Source organism: Myotis davidii, unplaced genomic scaffold (assembly GCF_000327345.1).
Source record: "Myotis davidii unplaced genomic scaffold, ASM32734v1 scaffold699, whole genome shotgun sequence".
In the NCBI taxonomy this organism is placed as follows: Eukaryota; Metazoa; Chordata; class Mammalia; order Chiroptera; family Vespertilionidae; genus Myotis; species Myotis davidii.
In genome coordinates this window covers 2,960,428-2,981,803 of record NW_006291007.1, presented here as the reverse complement: position 1 = coordinate 2,981,803, position 21,376 = coordinate 2,960,428, and the positions used below count along the sequence as shown (strand labels likewise).

The window sequence follows — 21,376 nt, the reverse complement described above, 5'->3', positions numbered from 1 at the left end:
TATTTTAAATACCCATGTATCTCTTACTGTGCTTCAACAGTTATTAGTATGTTATGATTTAAAAAAAAATAAAAAATTGTACATATTTAAAGTATCATTTGATAAACATATACATAGTGAAGTTTACTGGATTATCATGGTTTCTTTTATCCTATCCCCTAAATTATCTTTCTTAGATTTTCATAAATATTTATTCTCTGATTTCTTATATTTGTATTTTCTCTTATAACTCATCATTGAGGTGAGAAAAATCTGTTGAATTCAGAATTTTTGACTACCCTAAGACTTAAATTGATAAATTATTTTTGGTTTTTACTTTCAGGTTACAGGAATTGACTGTTTGTTCGGAAGACAATGTTGATGTTCATGATATAGAATTGTTACAGTATATCAATGTGGATTGTGCGAAATTAAAACGACTCCTGAAGGGTAAGTTTAAATGTATGATATAGCTGTGATTAATCACTGTGGGTGAAAAACCAGTATTTTGAATGTAGTAGTTGTGTTGAGCTAGAACATCAAAGTGGATTTTACACTGCAAATGTCCCTGAGAAATGGATAATGATACTTATGGTTCAGTAATTTTTGAAACTTTGAAAACCATACAATAGAGAAAATTAGTATCTTAAATCTTGGCAATGGAAAGTTTTGTTTAACTACAATTTTTGCTTTTAATAAAGAGTATATAAAGGTGCTTTTATTTAATATTTTTAGAATTTTATCTCTTAAGGATAGCTATAGGTTTCAGAAGTTCCTGTTTACCTTTTGTAGAGCTAAAAGCAGATAGCTTAGCAGGATAACAAAGTTTTATTTCAGAAGCTGAAGAACCAGAAGTATGTGATCTTATGATGAGAAGAGGAATTGAGTCAGGAATCTTATTTCTAACATTTCTGTTTTCAGCTCCGTTATTTACTTAACTGACTTTGCAGTATTACAAAGTCTCTTATGCTTTCAGTGCTTAGTTTTACTTCCTTTTAGAACATGTCAATAGTAGTCCCATGTGGGGATATTATAATTCTTGATTGTCATTTTAAAACTTTGGAAAGTGCTTTTATGATGATGTTGATTGAAATAAACTATCAGCCGAAGCCTGTTTGGCTCAGTGGATAGAGCGTCGACTTGCGGACTGAAGGGTCCCAGGTTCGATTCCGGTCAAGGGCATGTGCCTGGGTTGCGGGCACATCCCCAGCAGGAGATGTGCAGGAGGCAGCTGATCGATGCTTCTCTCTCATCGATGTTTCTAACTTTCTGTATCTCTCACTTCCTCTCTGTAAAAAATCAATAAAATATATTTTTTTAAAAAAAGAAATAAACTATCAGAAAGAATTGAATTTTTTTGGTAAGTTGGAAAGTGTTGATATAAATCAGTGGGCATTATTAATGGGCATATATACATTGAGTATAAATACTTAAATTCATTTCATGCAAAAAATTTTTTTAGTTTTATTTAACTTAAATGTGAAATCTTATGATTCACGCTACTTTTTATTTTATTTTGTATATTGATTAAGGAATTGTCAATATTTTTTACAGTCTGACCTAAAAGGAGACTTAGTTACATTTACTTTGAAAACCTCAATAGTTCTGCAGTGTAATTTTCAAAATATGTTGTGTAGTTTTCTTACCATTTGTTTAAACTCAATAACTGGTTCATCAGATATGTGAAAAGGCTATATCTACTTGGATGAATATTATAAGGCTGTGTTCCATCTCTATTACCCTTGTTCAGAATTTATGATTTTAGGTAATTAACATTATAAAACCAAGCAACAATTAAATCACTTTTCAGTGACATTAATGAAGGGGAAAATGAATTTATTTATTTATTTATTTATTTATGTTAAAATATATTTTTATTGATTTCGGAGAGGGAGAGAGAGATAGAAACATCAGTGATGAGAGAATCATCAATTGGCTGCCTCCTGCATGCCCCACACTGGGGATGAGCTCGCAAGCCAGGCATGTGCCCCAACCTGGAATCGAACTGTGACCTCCTGTTCAATTTAAAGAATTTCTTCCAGATCTCTATTCTGGGGAAGAAATACCAAGACATTGAGCGACTTTGAGGAATCCAGCCAAGTGGGGGAGGGGAAGCGAGAAGGGACTGGGGTCAAGCTGCTCTCTCTTCCCAGTGCAGATCCGCTCAGCCACGGGGCCAGATTGTGCCAAGTAGCCAAATAAACTTACATGAACAGAATGACACAAAAATAAACAAAAAAGGCCAATGAGAACTCAACTCCTGGCTCCTGGGACTGCATGGGACTGCTCCAAACTCATCTCACTGGCTGCCGTGTCCCAAGACTAGGTTGTATACAGTTTAATTATGGAACATTAAATAATTATTTTTGAAATGATTGCTATGCAGGTTTAAGCTTTTTTAAAGATCAAAACTATTAAAAACCAGAGTTCTCTCTTTAAAAAAAAAAAGATCTCTCTGGGCTTCGGGGGCTGAGGCCCCCATGGAAGACTTGGGCACCTCGAAGGAGCAGCACCGGGAGCAGAAGCTATTTCCATAGTTACTGCAGCTCAACCACTGAGCCACGCCAGTCAGGCAGAAAGGAATTATTTTAGCTATTACATCAAGATATGGATAATTGCTTAGCAATTATTTTAGATTACAGTGAACCACCACTCAATTCATAGTTGAAATTTCAAGATTTTAGTATCATTAAACATTGAGAAGTGAAGGAAGTAAATGATAAAATTTAGAGACTTCTATGTTTAAAATTGAAGAAATATAAATGGGGTTTTATGATTTTTCTTAACTGTTCAGAGACATTTTGGAAATAAATCTAGTCCAGGTTGTTAATGAATAGGTATTTGTTTAAAATCTCAGTTTTCTTAGAAATGTGTAATCCGTAACAATTAATTGAGATGGTTCTCTATGCCCAAGTGAAAAGAAACTAAATGTGTGGATAAACAACTGTTTTTATTGTGGTAAGTTATTCCCATCGAATCCTGCTCCCCCATGAGCATAAATTTAGATTCTATGCTGATAAATATGTCATCAATAAAGGCAATATTAAAATGGCCGTCAAAGGATAGCACTAGGTTACAATGGTAAAAGGAATAGAAACTTTCTATAATATGAATAGTAAAATAATTAATGTGTTTTAAATTCTGTTCAACAGTATATGTCGAGAAACTGTGGAAGAAACCATGCTAATTGTTGGGCTTACAATGATTAATAAAATAGTTCATCTGTCCCTACAGAGCTTATATGGCCTGGTTAATGAGACAAAGACATAATTATCAAATTATTTGCAAAGCAATGTGGCAAACTCAAATAGGATGAGCATAAAGTAAGAGAAGAAATATACATTTGTTTGTGGGTAAAAAATGTTAAGAAGAAAAGAGCAAGATATGGAGGTATAAGAGTAGGTCAGATTACATTAATAAAAATGTAGTAATTGTTCATTTTCAGTATGTACCACAGATCATGCTATGTAGTTTACATGCTTTTTATCATAAGTCCTTACAGTAATCCTGGGAAGCTGGTAGTAGTATTATCATCCTTTATGTAGCTGAGGAAATTGAGTGTTAGGAGGTAACATTTCAGAGGTCATAGAGCTAGTGAGTGGCAGGGTAAAAATACAAATCACATCTGCCCGTCTCTAGGACCAAAGTACTTAACTCCTACACTACTGTGCTTGTGGCTTATGAGGCTTTAATTTAGTGGCCATGAGAAGTGATGAAAAGGCTTTAAGGTGGGATTAGTATTTTATTTTATTATTTTTTTAAATATATTTCTTTATTGATTTCAGAGAGGAAGGGAGAAGGAGAGAGAGAGATAGAAACATCAACGATGAGAGAGAATCATTGATCGGCTGCCTCCTGCACAACCCATCCTGGGGATCGAGCCCGCAACCCAGGCATGTGCCCTTGGCCGGAATCGAACCTGGGACCCTTCAGTCCTCAGGCTGACGCTCTATCCACTGAGCCAAGCCAGCTAGGGCAGTATTTTATTTTAGATATTTCATTTTGCTTGAAGTTTACCGGATGGTTTGATGGAAGGTTACATGAAATTCTGGGACTAGTTTGTATAGTAATGTGAGTGAAAAATAATGAGGGTAGTGGAGGTCTGGATAGAATGGGGTAGTATGGCGACAATTTGGTATGGTATTTAAGAAGTAGAATATATAGCATTTGAATAAAATACATCACATAGCATTTTGTGATTAATTTAGATTATGAAATTAAAGAGAAGTATTACTAAGTATTACAGAGCAAACTGGTTAAAGCAGGAAAGGAAAGGAAGGGTGGGTAGCAGAGAAGGTGGTCAGGAAAATGATAAATTCAGCTTTAGATTATTGAGTTTGAGGTATTAGTAGGATGTTCAGTCAGAAACTTGTAGAAATGGACTAATAAAAGATCTATACATTGGAATTGAGAATAGACTACTGTGTATAATGCATTTAAGACGTCAAAAGATAAAAGTTGATGAAAATAGGAAGGCAAAAAGGCTCGAGAGCACTGTGAAATGTCATGCCATGATTTGAAATCAAAGGAGAGCAAGAGCAAAGAATATTGGAGGGATATGTTTTAAAATTGACCTGGAGAGCAAGTTATTTGCAAGGCCAGAAAAAAAACAACCCTGAGATTTACTTTCCTTAAAGAAATAATCAGTAATGTAGGAAAAATCCTATCTAATAAAGCTCAGAATATGCTAATTTACCCTCACACCATCCCAAAGGTGGCGGCACCCACAGCCAATAAGGAGGGAATATGCTAATTGACTGCCCCCCCCAAAGGTGGCGGCACCCACAGCCACAAGATGGCGGCGCCCAATCCCCTCAACCCCGTGCGCCTGCCTCTGGAGTCCCCCAGTCCCCTCAGCCACCCAGCCACTCAGGGCTGGCCCGAGGCGCAGGCAAGCCTTGGATGGCAGCTGCCCAGCCGCTCAGGGCCACCTGAGGCTCAGGTAACCAGGGATGGCTGAGGCTTGTGCTGCCGGCAGTGGCAGCAGCAGAGGTGTGATGGGGGTGTCACCTTCCCCTGATCTACGGGTCGCTTCCCACTCCTGAGGGCTCCCAGACTGAGAGGGGGCAGGCTGGGCTGAGGGACCCCCTCCCTCCAGCATGTGAATTTTCATGCACTGGGCCTCTAGTTTGGATATAAAAGTATTTGTTAGTTTATCGTATCTAATAAAGAAGGAATATGCTAACTGACTCTCACACTGTCGCAAAGATGGTGGTGCCCACAGCCAATAAGGAGGGAATATGCTAATTGACTGCCACACCCTCAAAGATGGCAGCACCCAGTCCCCTCAGCCCTGCTGGGGCGCCTGCCTTCGGAGTCCCCCAGTCCCTTTAGCCGCCCAGGGCTGGCCCAAGGCTCAGGTAACCAGGGCCGGCCGAGGCTTGCACTGCCGGCAGTGGCAGCAGCAGAGGTGTGATGGGGGCGTCGCCTTCCCCTGATTGCCAGGTGACCTCCCACCCGGGGTGACTGGGGGGTGTGACCGAGGGGGCCCCCACTGGCACCCGCCTTGGCTGGCCTGGGGCCTGTAGGCTGGGGGCAGCTCCTGCATTGAGTTTCTCCCCCATGGTGGTCAGTGCACATCATAGCGACTGGTCGTTCCACCGGTTGTTCTGCTGTTCAGTTGATTTGCATATTAGGCTTTTATTATATAGGATTGGAAAATGTTTAAATAACCAATGACTTAATATATTGACTTAAATATTATGAAAGATATCAAAGCATATTGAAAAGACTATGGCTTTGAAGTCCAATGTAATCATTTATTAGATCTGTAACCTCAGAGACAGTTTGCTCATCTGTAATGTCTGAAAGCATTAAGATTTTGAAAGAATTAAAAGGTATTGCTAAATTACTTAAATTTTTACTTCTTTTTAAGAAAGATATTCTTTATTTACAGTATCTAGTATTTTAAAATTTATATTAGATTGAAAGTACCTGGCATGTTGTAATTGTCAAGTAATAGTTACTATTGTATATACAGCCTTCAAATATATGTATGAAGAATTTTTAATGACATGGATAAATTTAGAATACTATGTGAAATGAAAAGAGTAGATTATATCTAGTCTACATGATCTCAGTTATGGTAAATGTAGTTATTTGTCTTATATGTGCATAGAAAAATGGATGGAAGAAAATTCATCAAACTGTTAACTGTGATTATCTCCAAATGGTAGCATCATGGATGATGTTTAAAATTTCCCTTAGAATTTTGTATATTTTAAAAATTTTCTACAATGACCATGTGTATCATATTTTTTTAAAAGTAAGTTTAAAAACAAAACAAAGGGGAAAAACACAACCGTCTTTTAAGTTCAAGACTTATTTGCTTTTTTTTTTTAATAAAAGCTTTAGGAATATCTGCATATATACATTTACACTCAAGTTGATAACATCAGTAGTTTAACATCAATACAAATTATGTTAGAGAACTTTGAAATTTCAGACATGGTCATTTATACATCCTGTTCAATATTCTTGCTTCTTTTTTTTACCCCTGTAGATACAGACCCTGATAGTGAATCTATTGATGATAGGTGTATAGCTAGTTTGTCCTGGAATTTGTGAAGATAATTATATTGCTTTATGGTCTGTATTGCTCCAGATCCTCATAGGTCTCTCAGGCTCTCTATGGCTTGCTGTGGTAATACTGTCAGACAGTATAGTAGGAGACAAGAGGATGGCTACAAGACAAGATCTCCTAAATCCTCCCTAACAGTGTATTAAGGTGTTTTTGTTTTTGTTTGTTATTTTTAAGGCAGATTTTAAGGCCCTCCATTATTTCACAGCAGCTGGTCATGTCAGGAGTCCTTCCAACTGGGACTGGAAGATGCTGAGTGATTATTCCATACTACTGGTAGAGGTCCAAGAGGTTCGGGACTCTATATTTTGATAGTTCCCTTCTGATGCAGAAAACAATATGTCGTGCATACCATAGCTCTTTAGTTCTTCAGTATTTTTTTGGATATTTCTTCTAGCATTTTTAAATTTATAACTTGGAAGAGCACATAAACCAAGAAACCGAGAACCATTCACTTGTGACAGGGGTGGCCATGATATCTGCATTGGAGTCTGTTCATCTTCAATAGGCTCTTCCTCTGATGAGTCAAACTCACTTGTTTGCAATGAGCTAGGTGCTTCACCCTGGCTGCACCACCTCTGGCCATGTATACTTTGTGTTGAGTTTTGTTTCTAGTGGACATAGCCAGTGCATTTTTGGTTTTTATTAATTGTCTTTGTTTTTACATTGCTTACAAATGATAGTGAAACAAAGTTTTGTTTTTTACTAGTAGCTCTGAACTGTATTTGTTTTCTAGAGTTAATTTTTAAAACTTTTTTCCCCCCAGAAACAGCATTTAAATTTAAAGCCCTAAAGAAGGTTGCACAGTTAGCTGTTATAAATAGCCTGGAAAAAGTAAGTCATAACTTCTTTGGCATTACAGTTTTGTTAACTTAGCTATAAATGTTGCTCTCTTTACAATTTTGAATTAAAAAGTCTTGGCTTGAATAATCATTTTACATTAATTTTTAGGGAAGTGCATTGCAATAGTCTTATGAAAGATATTAGTAGTTTGTGATATAATTGATGCTGTGTGACATTTTATTTACTATGTTAAGAAAATATCCTTGCTTTCATGTAAAAACATGTTTTATTATTTGTAGGCATTTTGGAACTGGGTAGAAAATTATCCAGATGAATTTACAAAGCTATACCAGATTCCACAGACAGATATGGCTGGTAAGGATAAGATTGGTTTTTTGTCTTTTAAACTCTTACTTCTGAAGTAGGAACCTATCAATTTCCATGTTATTTTTTGTTGTTAAGGTGCTTTTACATCTTATCAACGGATGTCAAATAGGAAATATTTTTCTCTTATATTTCTAAATTATCCTCAACCCTTTCTTTTCATTGAGCAAATGGATAAAGACATTTGAAATGAAGCTATGATCTTTCATTAGAGTTGTGGATGGGATATTTGATGGCTCTTCATTGTAGAGAAGCACTTTATTGTGCTCTGAGGCGTTATTTTGTATTTAGGGAGATGTGTATAAAGTATTAGTATCCTTACCTAGAATTCTGCAGGCCCAACTGCAAGGCAGAGAATACAGATTCCTGAAGCTGTCCAGACCTTCTTCCTTGGGTATATCAGACTTCACATGAGACCCTGCACATTGAGATTAAGCACAAGTTTGGCCATTCTAAAATGTGGATTTTTCTAGGATGGATCAAGATAGCTCTTCTAATACATGGACATTAGAACATTGCTTGTCTGCTTACCTGAATGAATTGTCTAATTGTTTAAGTGAACTTACAAGTTTATATTCTAAATATGTGGCCTTTGGATTTTTGGTTAATGTCAGAGACTTCCTTCTCATCTAATAAAATCATTTACTATTTACATTTTTTTACATAGAGTGTGCAGAAAAGCTTTTTGACTTGGTGGATGGTTTTGCTGAAAGCACCAAACGTAAAGCAGCAGTTTGGCCACTACAAATCATTCTTCTTATCTTGTGTCCAGAAATAATCCAGGATATATCCAGGGATGTGGTTGATGAAAACAACATGAATAAGGTAAGGAGGGCAAAATTATTTCCATATGTCCAGATGTGAAGCAGTTTATTTTACTCAAGGGGTGTATTATTTCAGGCTTAGCATTCTGTAAAGATGATAGTTCAGGGGACCATTTTTTTCTTTTTTTTTAAACGTGTTTTTATTTATTTTTAGGGAGGGAGGGAGAGAGAGAAACATTGATGTGAGAAACATCGATCAACTGTCCCTTGCACGCCACCACCAGAGATTAAGCCTGCAGCCTGGGCATGTGCCCTGACTGGTGCATAAGTCAGTGCTCAACCAGCTGGGCTGCTGTTGAGATTTCTAGTTTCATTTCATTGTGATCAGAAAAGATATTTTATATGACTTCAGACTTTTAAAATTTATTAAGACTTGTTTTGTTGCCTAACGTGGTCTATCCTGGACATTGTTCATGTGTACTTGAGAAGGATGTATATTCTGTTGTTTAGTTACCAGCTTTTGACATGTTATATTTGAGAATACTTGTAAATTTTATTTAGGAGAAAATCCAAAGGGAGAATTTGGTGAGTGCAAAGAGAGCTCGAGATCACAAGAAGGGATACCTTGTTGCGAGGAGCAGAATTTAGAGCAATAAGTCAGCCTTATGATATATCCTTAGTTAGAAGACTGATGGTGAAATATAGCCTGGAGTTTTAGGTAAAAATGAGCAGTTTGACATGGACCATAACCAAAACAAATTAATATTGAGGAATTAAGGATAATGTAAAAAAGAATATCAGCTGAATTAAGGTTGAGCAGTGAATTCCCTTGTTTGGGAAGGACTGTTTCTTATGTTTCTTTAATAATTCAACAAAGAATGTGAAGAACAGATTCTATTCTTTGGCTTCGAGAAATATTTAAAAGACAACTCCTTTCATTGAGAAATTAAAACCCATGGATATCAATTATGTATTTTTAGAGTACAGTTTTTAGAGGCTGATATTTTGCAACTTTATTAGATAAATCTGAAATCTGAGAAACTTCATATATTATCTTTTTGCGGTATTTGAATTCTGTAGAAGTTGTTTCTGGACAGTCTGCGTAAAGCACTTGCTGGCCATGGAGGAAGCAGGCAGCTGACTGAAAGTGCTGCAATTGCCTGTGTCAAGTTGTGTAAAGCAAGTACCTACATCAATTGGGAAGATAACTCTGTCATTTTCCTACTAGTTCAGTCGATGGTGGTCGATCTTAAGGTAACATCCTTATTATTTCTTTACTGTAAACTTAAAAAAAATTAAATGGGAAGTAAACTTCAAGTATAAGTATTAACCCCTAGAGTGCTGGAGAGTGCGATCGTGCTCCTCCTGTCTTTCGCCAAAAGTGCTGCTCCTGCAGTGTCACTATTAGATGCCAGTTGTTCACTCTTTATTGACAGATGGCACCTAAGGAAAATCAGCAAAAATACCTTGGCAATTTTAGCATAATTCCTAGGATATTGGTTGGCACTCAAAGGGTTAAACTACATTGTCAAAGTTCACTGCTAACACTAAAGTTCTGAGTCTTCTTTGATAATGAGTTCATAGGATCTGCTTTTGTTGTTACTTGTTCCTCAGGCTAAATAAAGTGGTGTAGAGTATGAAGAAAACACATAATTAATGAGTTTTCTTAAATTAGCATAAATATTCTGACTTGGTTTTAAAATAATATATTAGGACCTGAAAGGGATTATATATGGTATAGTAAGAATTTTATCAGACTGATGAACCATAATATTAGTGCTTTGTGCTTCTTCTGGCAACTGAATGCTACTGCCATCAATGTGGATGATGTATTGATATTATTAAATGCTAGAAAGAGAAAGACTGCATGATTGTTTAAAGGCTTTTGTTTTCTATTGGGATTTTCATAGAACCTGCTCTTTAATCCAAGCAAACCATTCTCAAGAGGCAGCCAGCCTGCAGATGTGGATCTAATGATTGACTGCCTTGTTTCTTGCTTTCGTATAAGCCCTCACAACAACCAACACTTTAAGGTGAGAGCATTGGTTTTTATCCAGTTATATTCACCGAGGCTATTGATCCTTCATAAATGTGAAAAGACTAAAAAGATGAATAGGTTATACCCATACTGGTATTGCTCACTATTATCCTATCTAATAAAGAGGGAATATGCTAATTGACCCTCATGCGGTCACAAGTATGGCAGCACCCACAGCCAATAAGGAGGGAATATGGTAATTAACTTCCCCGCCCTCAAATATGGTGGCACCCACAGCCAATAAGGAGGGAATATGCTAATTGACTGCCCCGCCCTCAAAGATGGCGGCGCCCACAGCCACAGAAGGCTGGCAGGGGAGGACAGTTGTGGGCGATCAGGCCAGCAGGGGAGGGTAGTTAGGGGTGACCAGGCCAGCAGGAGAGGGCAGTTGGGGGTGACCAGGGCTGCAGGGAAGGGCAGTTTGGGGGGGCCAGGCCTGCAGGGAAGGGCAGTTAGGGACAACCAGGTCGGCAGGGGAGGGTGGTTAGGTGTGACTGGGCTGGTAGGAGAGGGCAGTTGGGAGGGACCAGGCCAGCAGGGGAGGGCAGTTGGGGCCAACAGGCTGGCAGGGGAGGGCAATTGGGGGCGATTGGGCAAGCAGGGGAGCAGTTAGGCTTTGATCAGGCTGGCAGGGGAGTGGTTAGGGGTTGATCAGGCTGGCAGGCAAAAGCAATTATGGTCAATCAGGCAGGCAGGCAGGCAAGCGGTTGGGAGCCAGCAGTCCCGGATTGTGAGTCCCTATGGGATCGGGCCTAAACCGGCAGTTGAAATCCCCCAAGGGGTCCCAGATTGGAGAGGTGCAGGATGGGCTGAGGGACACCCCTCCCCACCCCCAGTGCACAAATTTCATGCACTGGGCTTCTAGTATATCAATATTAGTTTAAAGACCTTAAAAATTTATTCTATTTTTAAAATTTTTTTGTTAGTTTTGTTTTTTCTTTTGTTCTCATTTGTGTTCCTGAATATTTTTCACAGAAATAATCTGCTATTTTTTTCTGCCCTCTGTAGATCTGCCTGGCTCAGAATTCCCCTTCTACATTTCACTATGTGCTGGTAAATTCCCTCCATCGAATCATCACCAATGTAAGTCCAAAAGGTATTGCTAAATTACTTAAATTTTTATTTCTTTTTAAGAAAGATATTCTTTATTTACAGAAGGTTCTGAATTTAGATATATGATATAGGAAGATTTATCATAGGTGGTTATTAATATCTAGTAAACTTATATACAATTATATTTTTCATAATCAGTCTGACCTGAGAGCCCTTATTGAGGAAGGTGGAGTTAATAGGATCTTTTGGAAAGATTAAACCTAAAACATTTAATTTGGATCCAATATCCTTGAGAAAGTGCCACTGAAAATATAACTTAAGATTTTCTTTCCAAAACTTGTTGCATATTCTTAATATTTTTAGCTTTCCCTCAGCATTTGATATGTTCTGACTTGTCACTTTACCATTTAAATTAAAAGTAGTAGTTATTTATGCTGTAGCCCAATATGACATGTTTTAAAAATGGTGACATCATATTTAATTGTACTTTTTATTTTTAGTCTTCCTTAAACAAATGAAATATTAACGTAGTTAAATAGAGGTATTCACATGTTACAAAGCCATATTAGACAAAATAAGCAAATTCATTAAAAGATACTTGTAAAACCTTCAACTCTGATATGAGTACATTGAATAGAAAGATAGTGAAACCTTATAAAATTTGAACCATTGATTTAAAACATTCTGTTCTTCTAATTATGAACAATCAATCACCTTTTGAGAGTTCTCAAGTATTATTTATCATAGCTCCACTTTTATCTATTTATATGTGTTCACACTTATATATAAATTGGTTAACTTTTTCCCATTTTCTGCCCTAAAAGGGACTTTAATAATTGATGATTTAGCTATATTTGTCCTCTTTATCATCAGATTCCATTTTAAGAGTGTGTCTCTGGTGAGTTAAAATACCTTCCCATCTTTATTTGCCTTAGATGTGTTGAATTACAGAAAAGTCTGCCCACATTTTCTTTTATCCATTTTTGAAGGGAAAAAATAACTACTAATAAAGCTATTTAGTGACACATTTAATTTTTCTCAGTAGGGTGTTAGCAGTGTTTTGGGCAGAATAATTCTTTGTTGTGTAAGGACTGCTTGTGTGTTGCAGGATGTTTAGCATCCTGCCATATTTGTGACACTTCCCTCTCCCCACACCCAGACATTATGAATAACTAAAATTGCCTGAGACAATAACACCTCCCTCAGTTGACCCTCAGTTGACTATCAGTGAATTAAATTACACTGGTAGGTAGAAGTAACAGTAAATACAATTTGTTCCAAAGGAAAAGTTTCATGAATCTGATTGTAGATAAGGTATGTTTGTATTAAAAACTTAAAATTTTTTTTTTTTTACAAGTGTAATGAGACAGTACATTATATCCTCAAGGTTTACTTTCAAGGCCATTAAAAAAAAAAAAAGATGATCTCCCCCCTCAAGTTTATGTGTAATTCAGAAATAAAATATTATTACATTTACCCCGTTTGGCTCATAATACTAAAAACATTCCATTTATTAGAGTGTATGGTTTTACATAAATGCTTAAAACTTGTATTTAGTAAACACAAGTAAACTTTTTTGATACTTTGTGGCTAGTTACTTTAATTGTAAAATATTTTTGTCTACAATTGACTATATAGAGCACTTTCAAGCATGGACTTGGCACTGCTGTAAGTGGCTGAGCTGCTCTTTGTGGGTTTAAAGCATGCCTGGAGTGGTACTTCATGCATGCCTCAGTGTATACGGTGAAGTGGTCGTGCATCCTCCTCTACTCTGACGAGTACTGCATGTGTGAAGGTGGAGTGTGTCTGTATCAGAAGTCACATCAATGTGAAATCTATTTTTGTAAAGAAAAATCTATATTGACTAAGTTTTAAAATATTAAGCATCAGTAAGCTTTAGATGAATAGCTTGAAAAGAAATATAAATTTGAGTGTATAAAGTATCTTTTAAAGTTATACCTTTGATAATGATACTTTATCATTATAGACTATTTGATAAATTGTTTGTTGTTGGGCTTTTTCCTCCCTTTGGTTTGAGGCTAATAGATACTGAATGTGAAGTACTTTCTGACCGAAAAGGACTGTTTATAAAGTAAATAGGTAAATTTATGGAATTGATTATATAATCTTATCAAAGGCAGTTAATTATGAAAATATTTTATCTTGAAATTACATGAAAATTTTCTTAGACATTTGGACTCCTAATCTTAAATTTATTCATAGTGTAAGATTTCCTTTTAAATGATTCTTGGTTCAATACACCTCATAAGTTTTCTTCTTCCATGGTGCTTTAGCCAATTCATAGACTAAAAAAGTAAATAAAGAAATTACCACTTTCTCAAATAAGATAAAAGTTTTGCTGATGTGTTTTTGAGAGTTTATTCAGAAGTCGTGTTGGTATTTACAGTTTTGTTTTTGCTTTCGTGAAACATACTCATACTCAGTTCATAAGTACTGTGTTTAGATCTAAAATATCCACTGTTTCTTCTGAAGAAATCTGAAAGTCTATTCACTATTTGAATTTTATTAAAATGTAAGCTTTCATCAGTAGTTCTCATAGTATTATCACCTTTTTTATTATGGCATGTCATAAGAGATGAATTGTAGTTACAAGATCTGTGTTAAGATCTTACTCTTGCCCTGGCTGGTTTGGTTCAGTGGATAGAGCGTCAGCCTGTCGACCAAAGGGTCCTGGGTTTGATTCTGGTCGGGGTCACATGCCTGGGTTTCGGGCTCAGTCCCTAGTTGGGGGCATGCAGGAGGCAGCCGATCAATGATTCTCTCTCATCATTGATGTTTCTCTCTCTCTCTCTCACTCCCTTCCTCTCTGGAATCAATAAAAATATTTTTAAAAAAGATCTTAATCTTTGTAGGCTTCCATTAGGCTAATTTATATATGTTGTTATAATTGGGAGATTAAAGGCATAATATACATATATATGAACCAAATGTCTTAGTCATCAGTGGAAAATGCTATAGCTGGTGTAGTACTTAGTATTCAGTTTTTTTCCATATGGCAACTTATTATAGTTTTCTATGGTTAGTTCACATATTGAGAATAAGATGGTTTCTTTCTTTTGAGAGGGTGAATAAATTATTTCCAAGGTACTTGAAAATTTATTTAAATTCTCTCTTGGAGAATTGCGCATAGTTTGATCAGATTGTAAAAGTAATGCTATTTGTTTGGCAATAAACTTAGTGTTTTCAAGGAAAAAAATTGCCTACTTTGATTGACTAGATTCAGAAATGACACATTTAGTAACTGCTCAAAACACAAAAATTTTTACCAACTACATGGTGCCTAGTTTTTAGTGCCTATTTTATTTGAAAGTGTATCTTTAACTTTTACTGTAAGATAAATGAATTTATAAATTATGAAAAGTATCAGTTATTAAAATCACCAAATCTTAAGTTAAAATCAAGTTGTTTTATAGTGTGCACCTGGTAGTATGATACAATTTCAGCAGGTACCTAAATTAAACTAATTCAAAAGAATATGTGCACCCCTAGGTTCACTGCAGTGTTATTTACAATAGCCAAGATTTGGAAACAGCCCAAGTGCCCATCAGTAGATGAGTGGATAAAAAGCTGTGGTGCATTTACACAATGGAATACTACTTGGCCATATAAAATAAGGAAATCTTACCTTTTGCGACAGCCTAGATGGACTTGGAGAATATTATGTTAAATGAAATAAGCCAAAGACAAATGCCATATAAACTCACTTATGTGGGGAATCTAATCAACAAAGTAATTTAACAAACTAGAACAGAAGCATGGATGTATGGGACAGACTAAACTGACAGCTGTCAGGGGAGGGGATTTGGGAGCTGGGTGAAAGAAGGTGAAAGGATTAAAATATATGTATGTATACATATATACATATATATATCACATAGACACAGACAGTAATATGGTGATAGCCAGAGGGAAAGGGGCAGAGGTGGCGGGGAGGTAGAAGCGGGCAAAGGGGGATAGATGGGATGGAAAGAGACTTGACTTTGGGCAGTGGGTGCATGATGCAGTATGCAGATGGTATTTTGTTGAATTGTACACTTCGGATGCGTATCGCTTTAATCAGTTTCTGACAAGATATTGTGGGGTCAGTAGAGTGAGGAAGACCCTTATCTCAATACATTTTGTGATGATTCAGCCTTTTCAATTTTAAGCTGATGAATATAAGCCGTAGCATTAGTAAATGTGTGGAAATCATGCTGTACTGATTGTTTGGACAAGTCAAATAACCAAAATTGAGCAAAATTTAAAGGATTCATTATATAACCAAAATAAAAGTTGATCGTTTGTTAGGAATTAGCTTAAATAAATTAAGAGTTGAAGGAAAAGCAGAAACAACCATATTGTACCCCCAAAAGTATTTTTCCCCTCATAGCTTTTGAGTCCCTCCCTTCCTCACTGTAGTTCATATTCAAATTATGTATTGTAAATTGGTTGTATAATTTACTATCTAGTAAATAGAGTTCGTAGTTCAAAGTTTTGGATTAAAGTAATAAAACTTGATGCTACTGAAAATATTCTGAGAATTATGGATAAAAAATTAAATGTTGAAAATTTAGCTTAGTTTGGAATAAGAAGGAACCTGTGAATAGGATGTGAAGCTATTAAATTCCCATTACCAACAAATTTCAGTTGTTCTTTCAGGTGTTTTCTATAACAGGACTATTATAAATTGGAAGTGCCCACACACATATATACATATTTTAGAGAATGGGAGGGAGGGAGAAAGAGAGAGAGAGAGAAACATTGCCTTCCATTGGCACCTGGACCAGGGACAGAACCTGTAACCTGGGTATGTGCCCTCACCAGGAATCAAACCTGCAACCTTTTAGTATACAGGACACTGCTCCAACCAGCTGAGCCACAATGACAAAGGTGGAAGTTTATATTTTAAGTCATCCCATTCCTTGCATAGTCTCCATATGTAGTGAAAATTCAACCAGTCATTTTTGTGTTAACTGATAGACAAACTTTATAGTTCTTTTAAAAAATGTTTTTTATTGATTTTTAGAGAGAGGGAGAAGGATAGAGAAATAGAAACATCAATGAAACATTCTCATTTGGCTGCCTCTTGCATACCCCCTACTGGGGTATCGTGCCTATGACCCAGGCATGTGTCGGTGACATCTTTGTTCATGGGTCCATGCTCAACCACAGAGCCACACTGACTGGACCAAACTGTTTAGTTTTACTGATTTTCATAATTGTTGTTTTTCATAATATAGTATTAATTAATTTTAACATAAAACTTCCAAGATACACTTTAAAATAAAATAGGCATTAAAAATGGGAATCGCCGAAACCGGTTTGGCTCAGTGGATAGAGCGTCGGCCTGCGGACTGAAAGGTCCCGGGTTTGATTCCAGTCAGGGGCATGTACCTGGGTTGCGGGCACATCGAGGCGGCTGATCGATGTCTCTCTCTCATCGATGTTTGTGACTCTCTCTCTCTCTCTCCCTTCCTCTCTGTGAAAAATCAATAAAATATATATTTTAATAAAAAAAAATGGGAATCAAAGCTAAACTCATTAAACCAAAATATAAACATATTTACATAAAATAATTGCTTTTTAAAAATATTTAGCTATAATAAATTTGTCTTTGTGGTGATCATTAGTCTTTTCATGTATTGTGTCATCATTGCATATCAGTTTAAGCTTATGGGTTTACTAATAGCTTTATCTCATTTACTAATTCCATGTTGTAATTATCATTGTTGTTTGTAGGCATATAAGTGATTGTTTTCCACATATTCCTTCAACATTGTGTTGAACCACTAATCTCTTTTAAAGCTTTAATAATCATATTCTTACCCAGGAGAATATAGACTTTATATGCATATGTTACTAACATGTGTAAAGCATTAAACTCATAAAAGAAGATTTGGTACAGAATTAGCTCTCTAAAGACTCTCTGTTTTTCAAATTCACTAACTTACCAGTGAGAAGAGACAATCTATATCCTCATGCTCATAAAGCAGACAATTTGTCTCATGTTTATTATTATATTTTTTAAAAGATGTATGGTTCAAATTAAAGACACTATTTGAAATTTTTTTCCCCATTTTATTATTTATTATTATTTTTTATTTAAATTCTTTATTGTTGAAAGTCTATTTGAAGATATTGGAAATTGTGGTGTGTGTTTGCATGGTCTTAGAAAGTTTCTCACAAAAGGATAAAACATAAACTACAGTAATAACCAGAGCATATAATTCAGTGCAGACTTGTACTTTCCCTTTCTTATGGTCTCTGTTTTTGTCCAGTCTGCATTGGATTGGTGGCCAAAGATTGATGCCGTATATTGTCACTCAGTTGAACTTCGAAATATGTTTGGTGAAACACTTCATAAAGCAGTGCAAGGCTGTGGAGCACACCCAGCAATACGCATGGCACCGGTAAGATTAATCATGAATTTTGAATCCCACCTTCTTCCTAGTGCGTTTTCAATGTCTTTAACCCATTCCTACTGTTTAGATTATTTTAGAAAATCAAATGCGTCCCTCCTTTTGTATAAGTATTGTAATATGTTGTATACTGCAGTATTGTTGCAATACTAGTTTATGATGTTGGTTTTCCACTATTTTAGTGAGTTGAACTTACTTTTTTAGAGAATTTTTCTCACAAAATGCTGTTAAAAATCTTAATGTCACTTTTTTAGTTTCCTTTTTCTTTAGTTTTTCCTTATGAATCAAAATATTTTTATTAGTTTCCCCATCTTTTGGGGGATGACTAGGGGATGCTGACTTCTGGGTTAGAGTGAATGTTCCTGCTAATGCACAGTTTACCATTGGGTGCTGAATATTACACATAGGAAATAAGAAAGAAAATTTTAAAATTTAATTAAAAATAAAAATAATTCAGCAAACATGCTTTGAGCTTTTATAAAATGATAGGCACTTTGATATTGAAGTTTGTGTTTAAACTTAATAAAAACAAATTAGTACTCTTGATATGGAATTTTAAATCTCCTGGGGACCCCATTTAAACAGACAGTTACAGGATTGTAGAAGTCATATATTGCTATTTATATATAGCAAGAATATACATGTCAACTCTTGACATTGATTGGTGGTGCTTTGTCTTCTGCTTCTTATTTTCTATTCTTACTGGCTGCTGTCGCTCACATGATCAGATGCCAACCAGTCACTGTTTTGCATGGCAGTGGGCTTCTGTGGCTGTAAGTATGACCCATTGTAACTACCTCAGAAAAGTCCTTGATTTCTTTGACTTTTCTGTGCTTAGTTACCATCATAGTCACATCATGTCATTTCAGATAGAAAATGTAGCATGCTTTTACCTATTGGTTTTATCTTGGAAATTACCCACTTCACACTTAGAAGATAATTTAAACAGCTTCTTCCCTGGCACACTTCTCTTTTTCCAAGTTCCCTTAGTCCATAAAATATTTTGGTTTTATGTAGTTGTAGTTCACTCTTATCCAGTTGTCAGTAATTGTTGCAGAGGATTGTTTATCTTAGAGGTTCAAATAGAGAAATTTGCTATGCCATATGTTTTGGGATTATTTAGCATACAAAATTATAACCAAGAGCATGACAGTGATTTTTTTAAATTCTCACCTGAGGAGATGTTTCTATTGATTTTTTAGAGAGAGAGAGAGAAAGAGAGAAATGGAAGGAGGGAGCGAGGGAGGGAGAGAAAGAGAAACATCAATAGAGAAATATTGATTGCTTGCCTCTAGTAAGCTCCCTGACTGGGAATCTAACATGTAACCTACATATATGCTCTGACCAGGAATCAAAGCCACAATTTTTTGGTGTACGTGATGATGCTCCAACCACCTGAGCAACCCAGCCAGGAATTGTTTTATTATATAAAATGCAAAGTTATTTTTAGTTAACTTTTTGTAGTGACAAGTACTTAATTTTTTAAGAAATTAACATTTCAATCCAAGTATAAGATAAACATCAATAATTGCTACTTAAATGTTATTTAACTAGATAGACATTATTTAAAAGTTTTTTAGAAAATGATTTGCAGTTAATTATTTAAAAATTGTTTACTGACTTATTTCAGATATCTTCTGGGAAGTTATAACTTTATTTGACTTTTTGTTTACAGTTTTCTCCGTATTTGGGCCTCCAATAATAGAAATTGGTGGAAAGTTAATACTCACTTCTAGTTTAACTTCAATATCCTGTTTATCTCCTTTCTGTAATTTAATTTTTTTTGTATGAGGATTGAAAGAAAGTGAAACTATATTACTCTTTTGAACAAAGACAGAATTTTATTGGTAGTCTGAAAATGTTTCCTACATTTAGAAGTTATTTTTACTTTTTAACTCTAGTTATCAGCTGATTCTAGGAGCTGCATATTATACTATTGATAATTGTTTCTTAAATCCATACTAGATTCTTTTGGTCCAAGGACATCTGTGATAAGAATTTAGTTTTTATATTTTAATTATTCTCTGAAATTATCAGTATTCATTTGATTTTCAAAATTAAGAATTATTCTTAAGCTGCTTATAGTCTCATATTTATATATGTACTAGAGGCCCGGTGCACAAAAATTTGTGCACTCGCGGGGGTGGGGGGGTGTCCCTCAGCCCGGCCTGTGTCCTCTCGCACTCTGGGACCCCTCGGGGGATGTCCACCTGCTGGCTTAGGCCCACTCTCCGGGGGATTGGGCCTAAGCTGGCAGACATCCCTCTGGCAGCCCGGGAGTCCTTGGGGGATGTCCACTTGCCAGCGGGGAGCAGGCCTAAGCTGCAGTCGGCCATCCTTAGCGCTGCTGAGGAGGCGGGAGAGGCTCCCGCCACCACCGCTGTGCTGGTAGCCATCAGCCTGGCTTGTGGCTGAGCAGAGCTCCCCCTGTGGGAGCGCACTGACTACCAGGTGGCAGCTCCTGCATTGAGCGTCTGCCCCCTGGTGGTCAGTGTGTGCATAGTGACCAGTCATTCCCAGTCATTCTGCTGTTAGGGTCAATTTGCATATTACCCTTTTATTATATAGGATAAAATTTTGTATGTAGATATATTTTACATAATAGCTAAAGGACAGTTTTCTGGTTGATATTTTTACCAGGGAAAATAACTAGCAAATTTGATATGAAGCAATTTTAGAATTTGGATGATCCTTAAGGTGTATCTTACCTCTCTTAAACATGGTAAGAACAGTCAGACAACAGATAGGGGAGTATTGAGCTTCCACCAACTTCCAGGCACAGTGTTAATTCCAGGGAAGCATGATGGATTAAACAGACAAAGCACTTACCTTCCCGTGATGCCAATCTTGTAGCTTTTTGCTTGAAAACGTATAGTGAAGAGCTCACTACAGGTGTCCCAAAGTCTGGAAATACAGACGAATTCTATATAATAAAAGCCTAATATGCTAAGTGTCCAGTTTCTGGTCATCTGTTCAACTACCAAAGTGTAATATGCTAATGATATGATATGCACTGACGACCAGGGGGCAGACGCTCCAACTGATAGGTTAGCTTGCTGCTGGGGTCCAGCTGAGTGAGACAGGCCAGACACATCCTGGATCCCTCCTGCAGTCCCTCCCAGGCTGGCCAACCTCCTGCGTCCCTCCCCGGTCCTGATTGTGCACTGGGGGGTCCCTTGGCCTGGCCTGCACCCTCTCACAATCCAGGCTGAGGGACCCCCCCACTCCCCGCATGCACAAATTTTTGTGCACTGGGCCTCTAGTTGATCATAATTGTAATGAAAATGATCATTCTCTTCACCATCAATCGCTGTACCACAATCACTGAGACAATATCACCAATAAATGACCTTTAATCACACCATGAAGAGAATCA

At 36.5% G+C, this 21,376-nt stretch overlaps 1 protein-coding gene across 1 annotated transcript in view; it reads left to right on the top strand.

The window, feature by feature from the left end:
* NF1 (neurofibromin 1) overlaps nucleotides 1-21,376 on the top strand; it is a 187,721-nt gene that overhangs the window by 20,670 nt on the left and 145,675 nt on the right. The window contains exons 6-14 of the mRNA XM_015564136.1: nucleotides 323-429; nucleotides 7,326-7,393; nucleotides 7,642-7,717; nucleotides 8,394-8,551; nucleotides 9,571-9,744; nucleotides 10,401-10,523; nucleotides 11,537-11,611; nucleotides 13,220-13,249; nucleotides 17,860-17,991. Coding sequence (XP_015419622.1) covers nucleotides 323-429; nucleotides 7,326-7,393; nucleotides 7,642-7,717; nucleotides 8,394-8,551; nucleotides 9,571-9,744; nucleotides 10,401-10,523; nucleotides 11,537-11,611; nucleotides 13,220-13,249; nucleotides 17,860-17,991 — 943 coding nt within the window. The remainder of the gene's footprint in view (nucleotides 1-322; nucleotides 430-7,325; nucleotides 7,394-7,641; nucleotides 7,718-8,393; nucleotides 8,552-9,570; nucleotides 9,745-10,400; nucleotides 10,524-11,536; nucleotides 11,612-13,219; nucleotides 13,250-17,859; nucleotides 17,992-21,376) is intronic.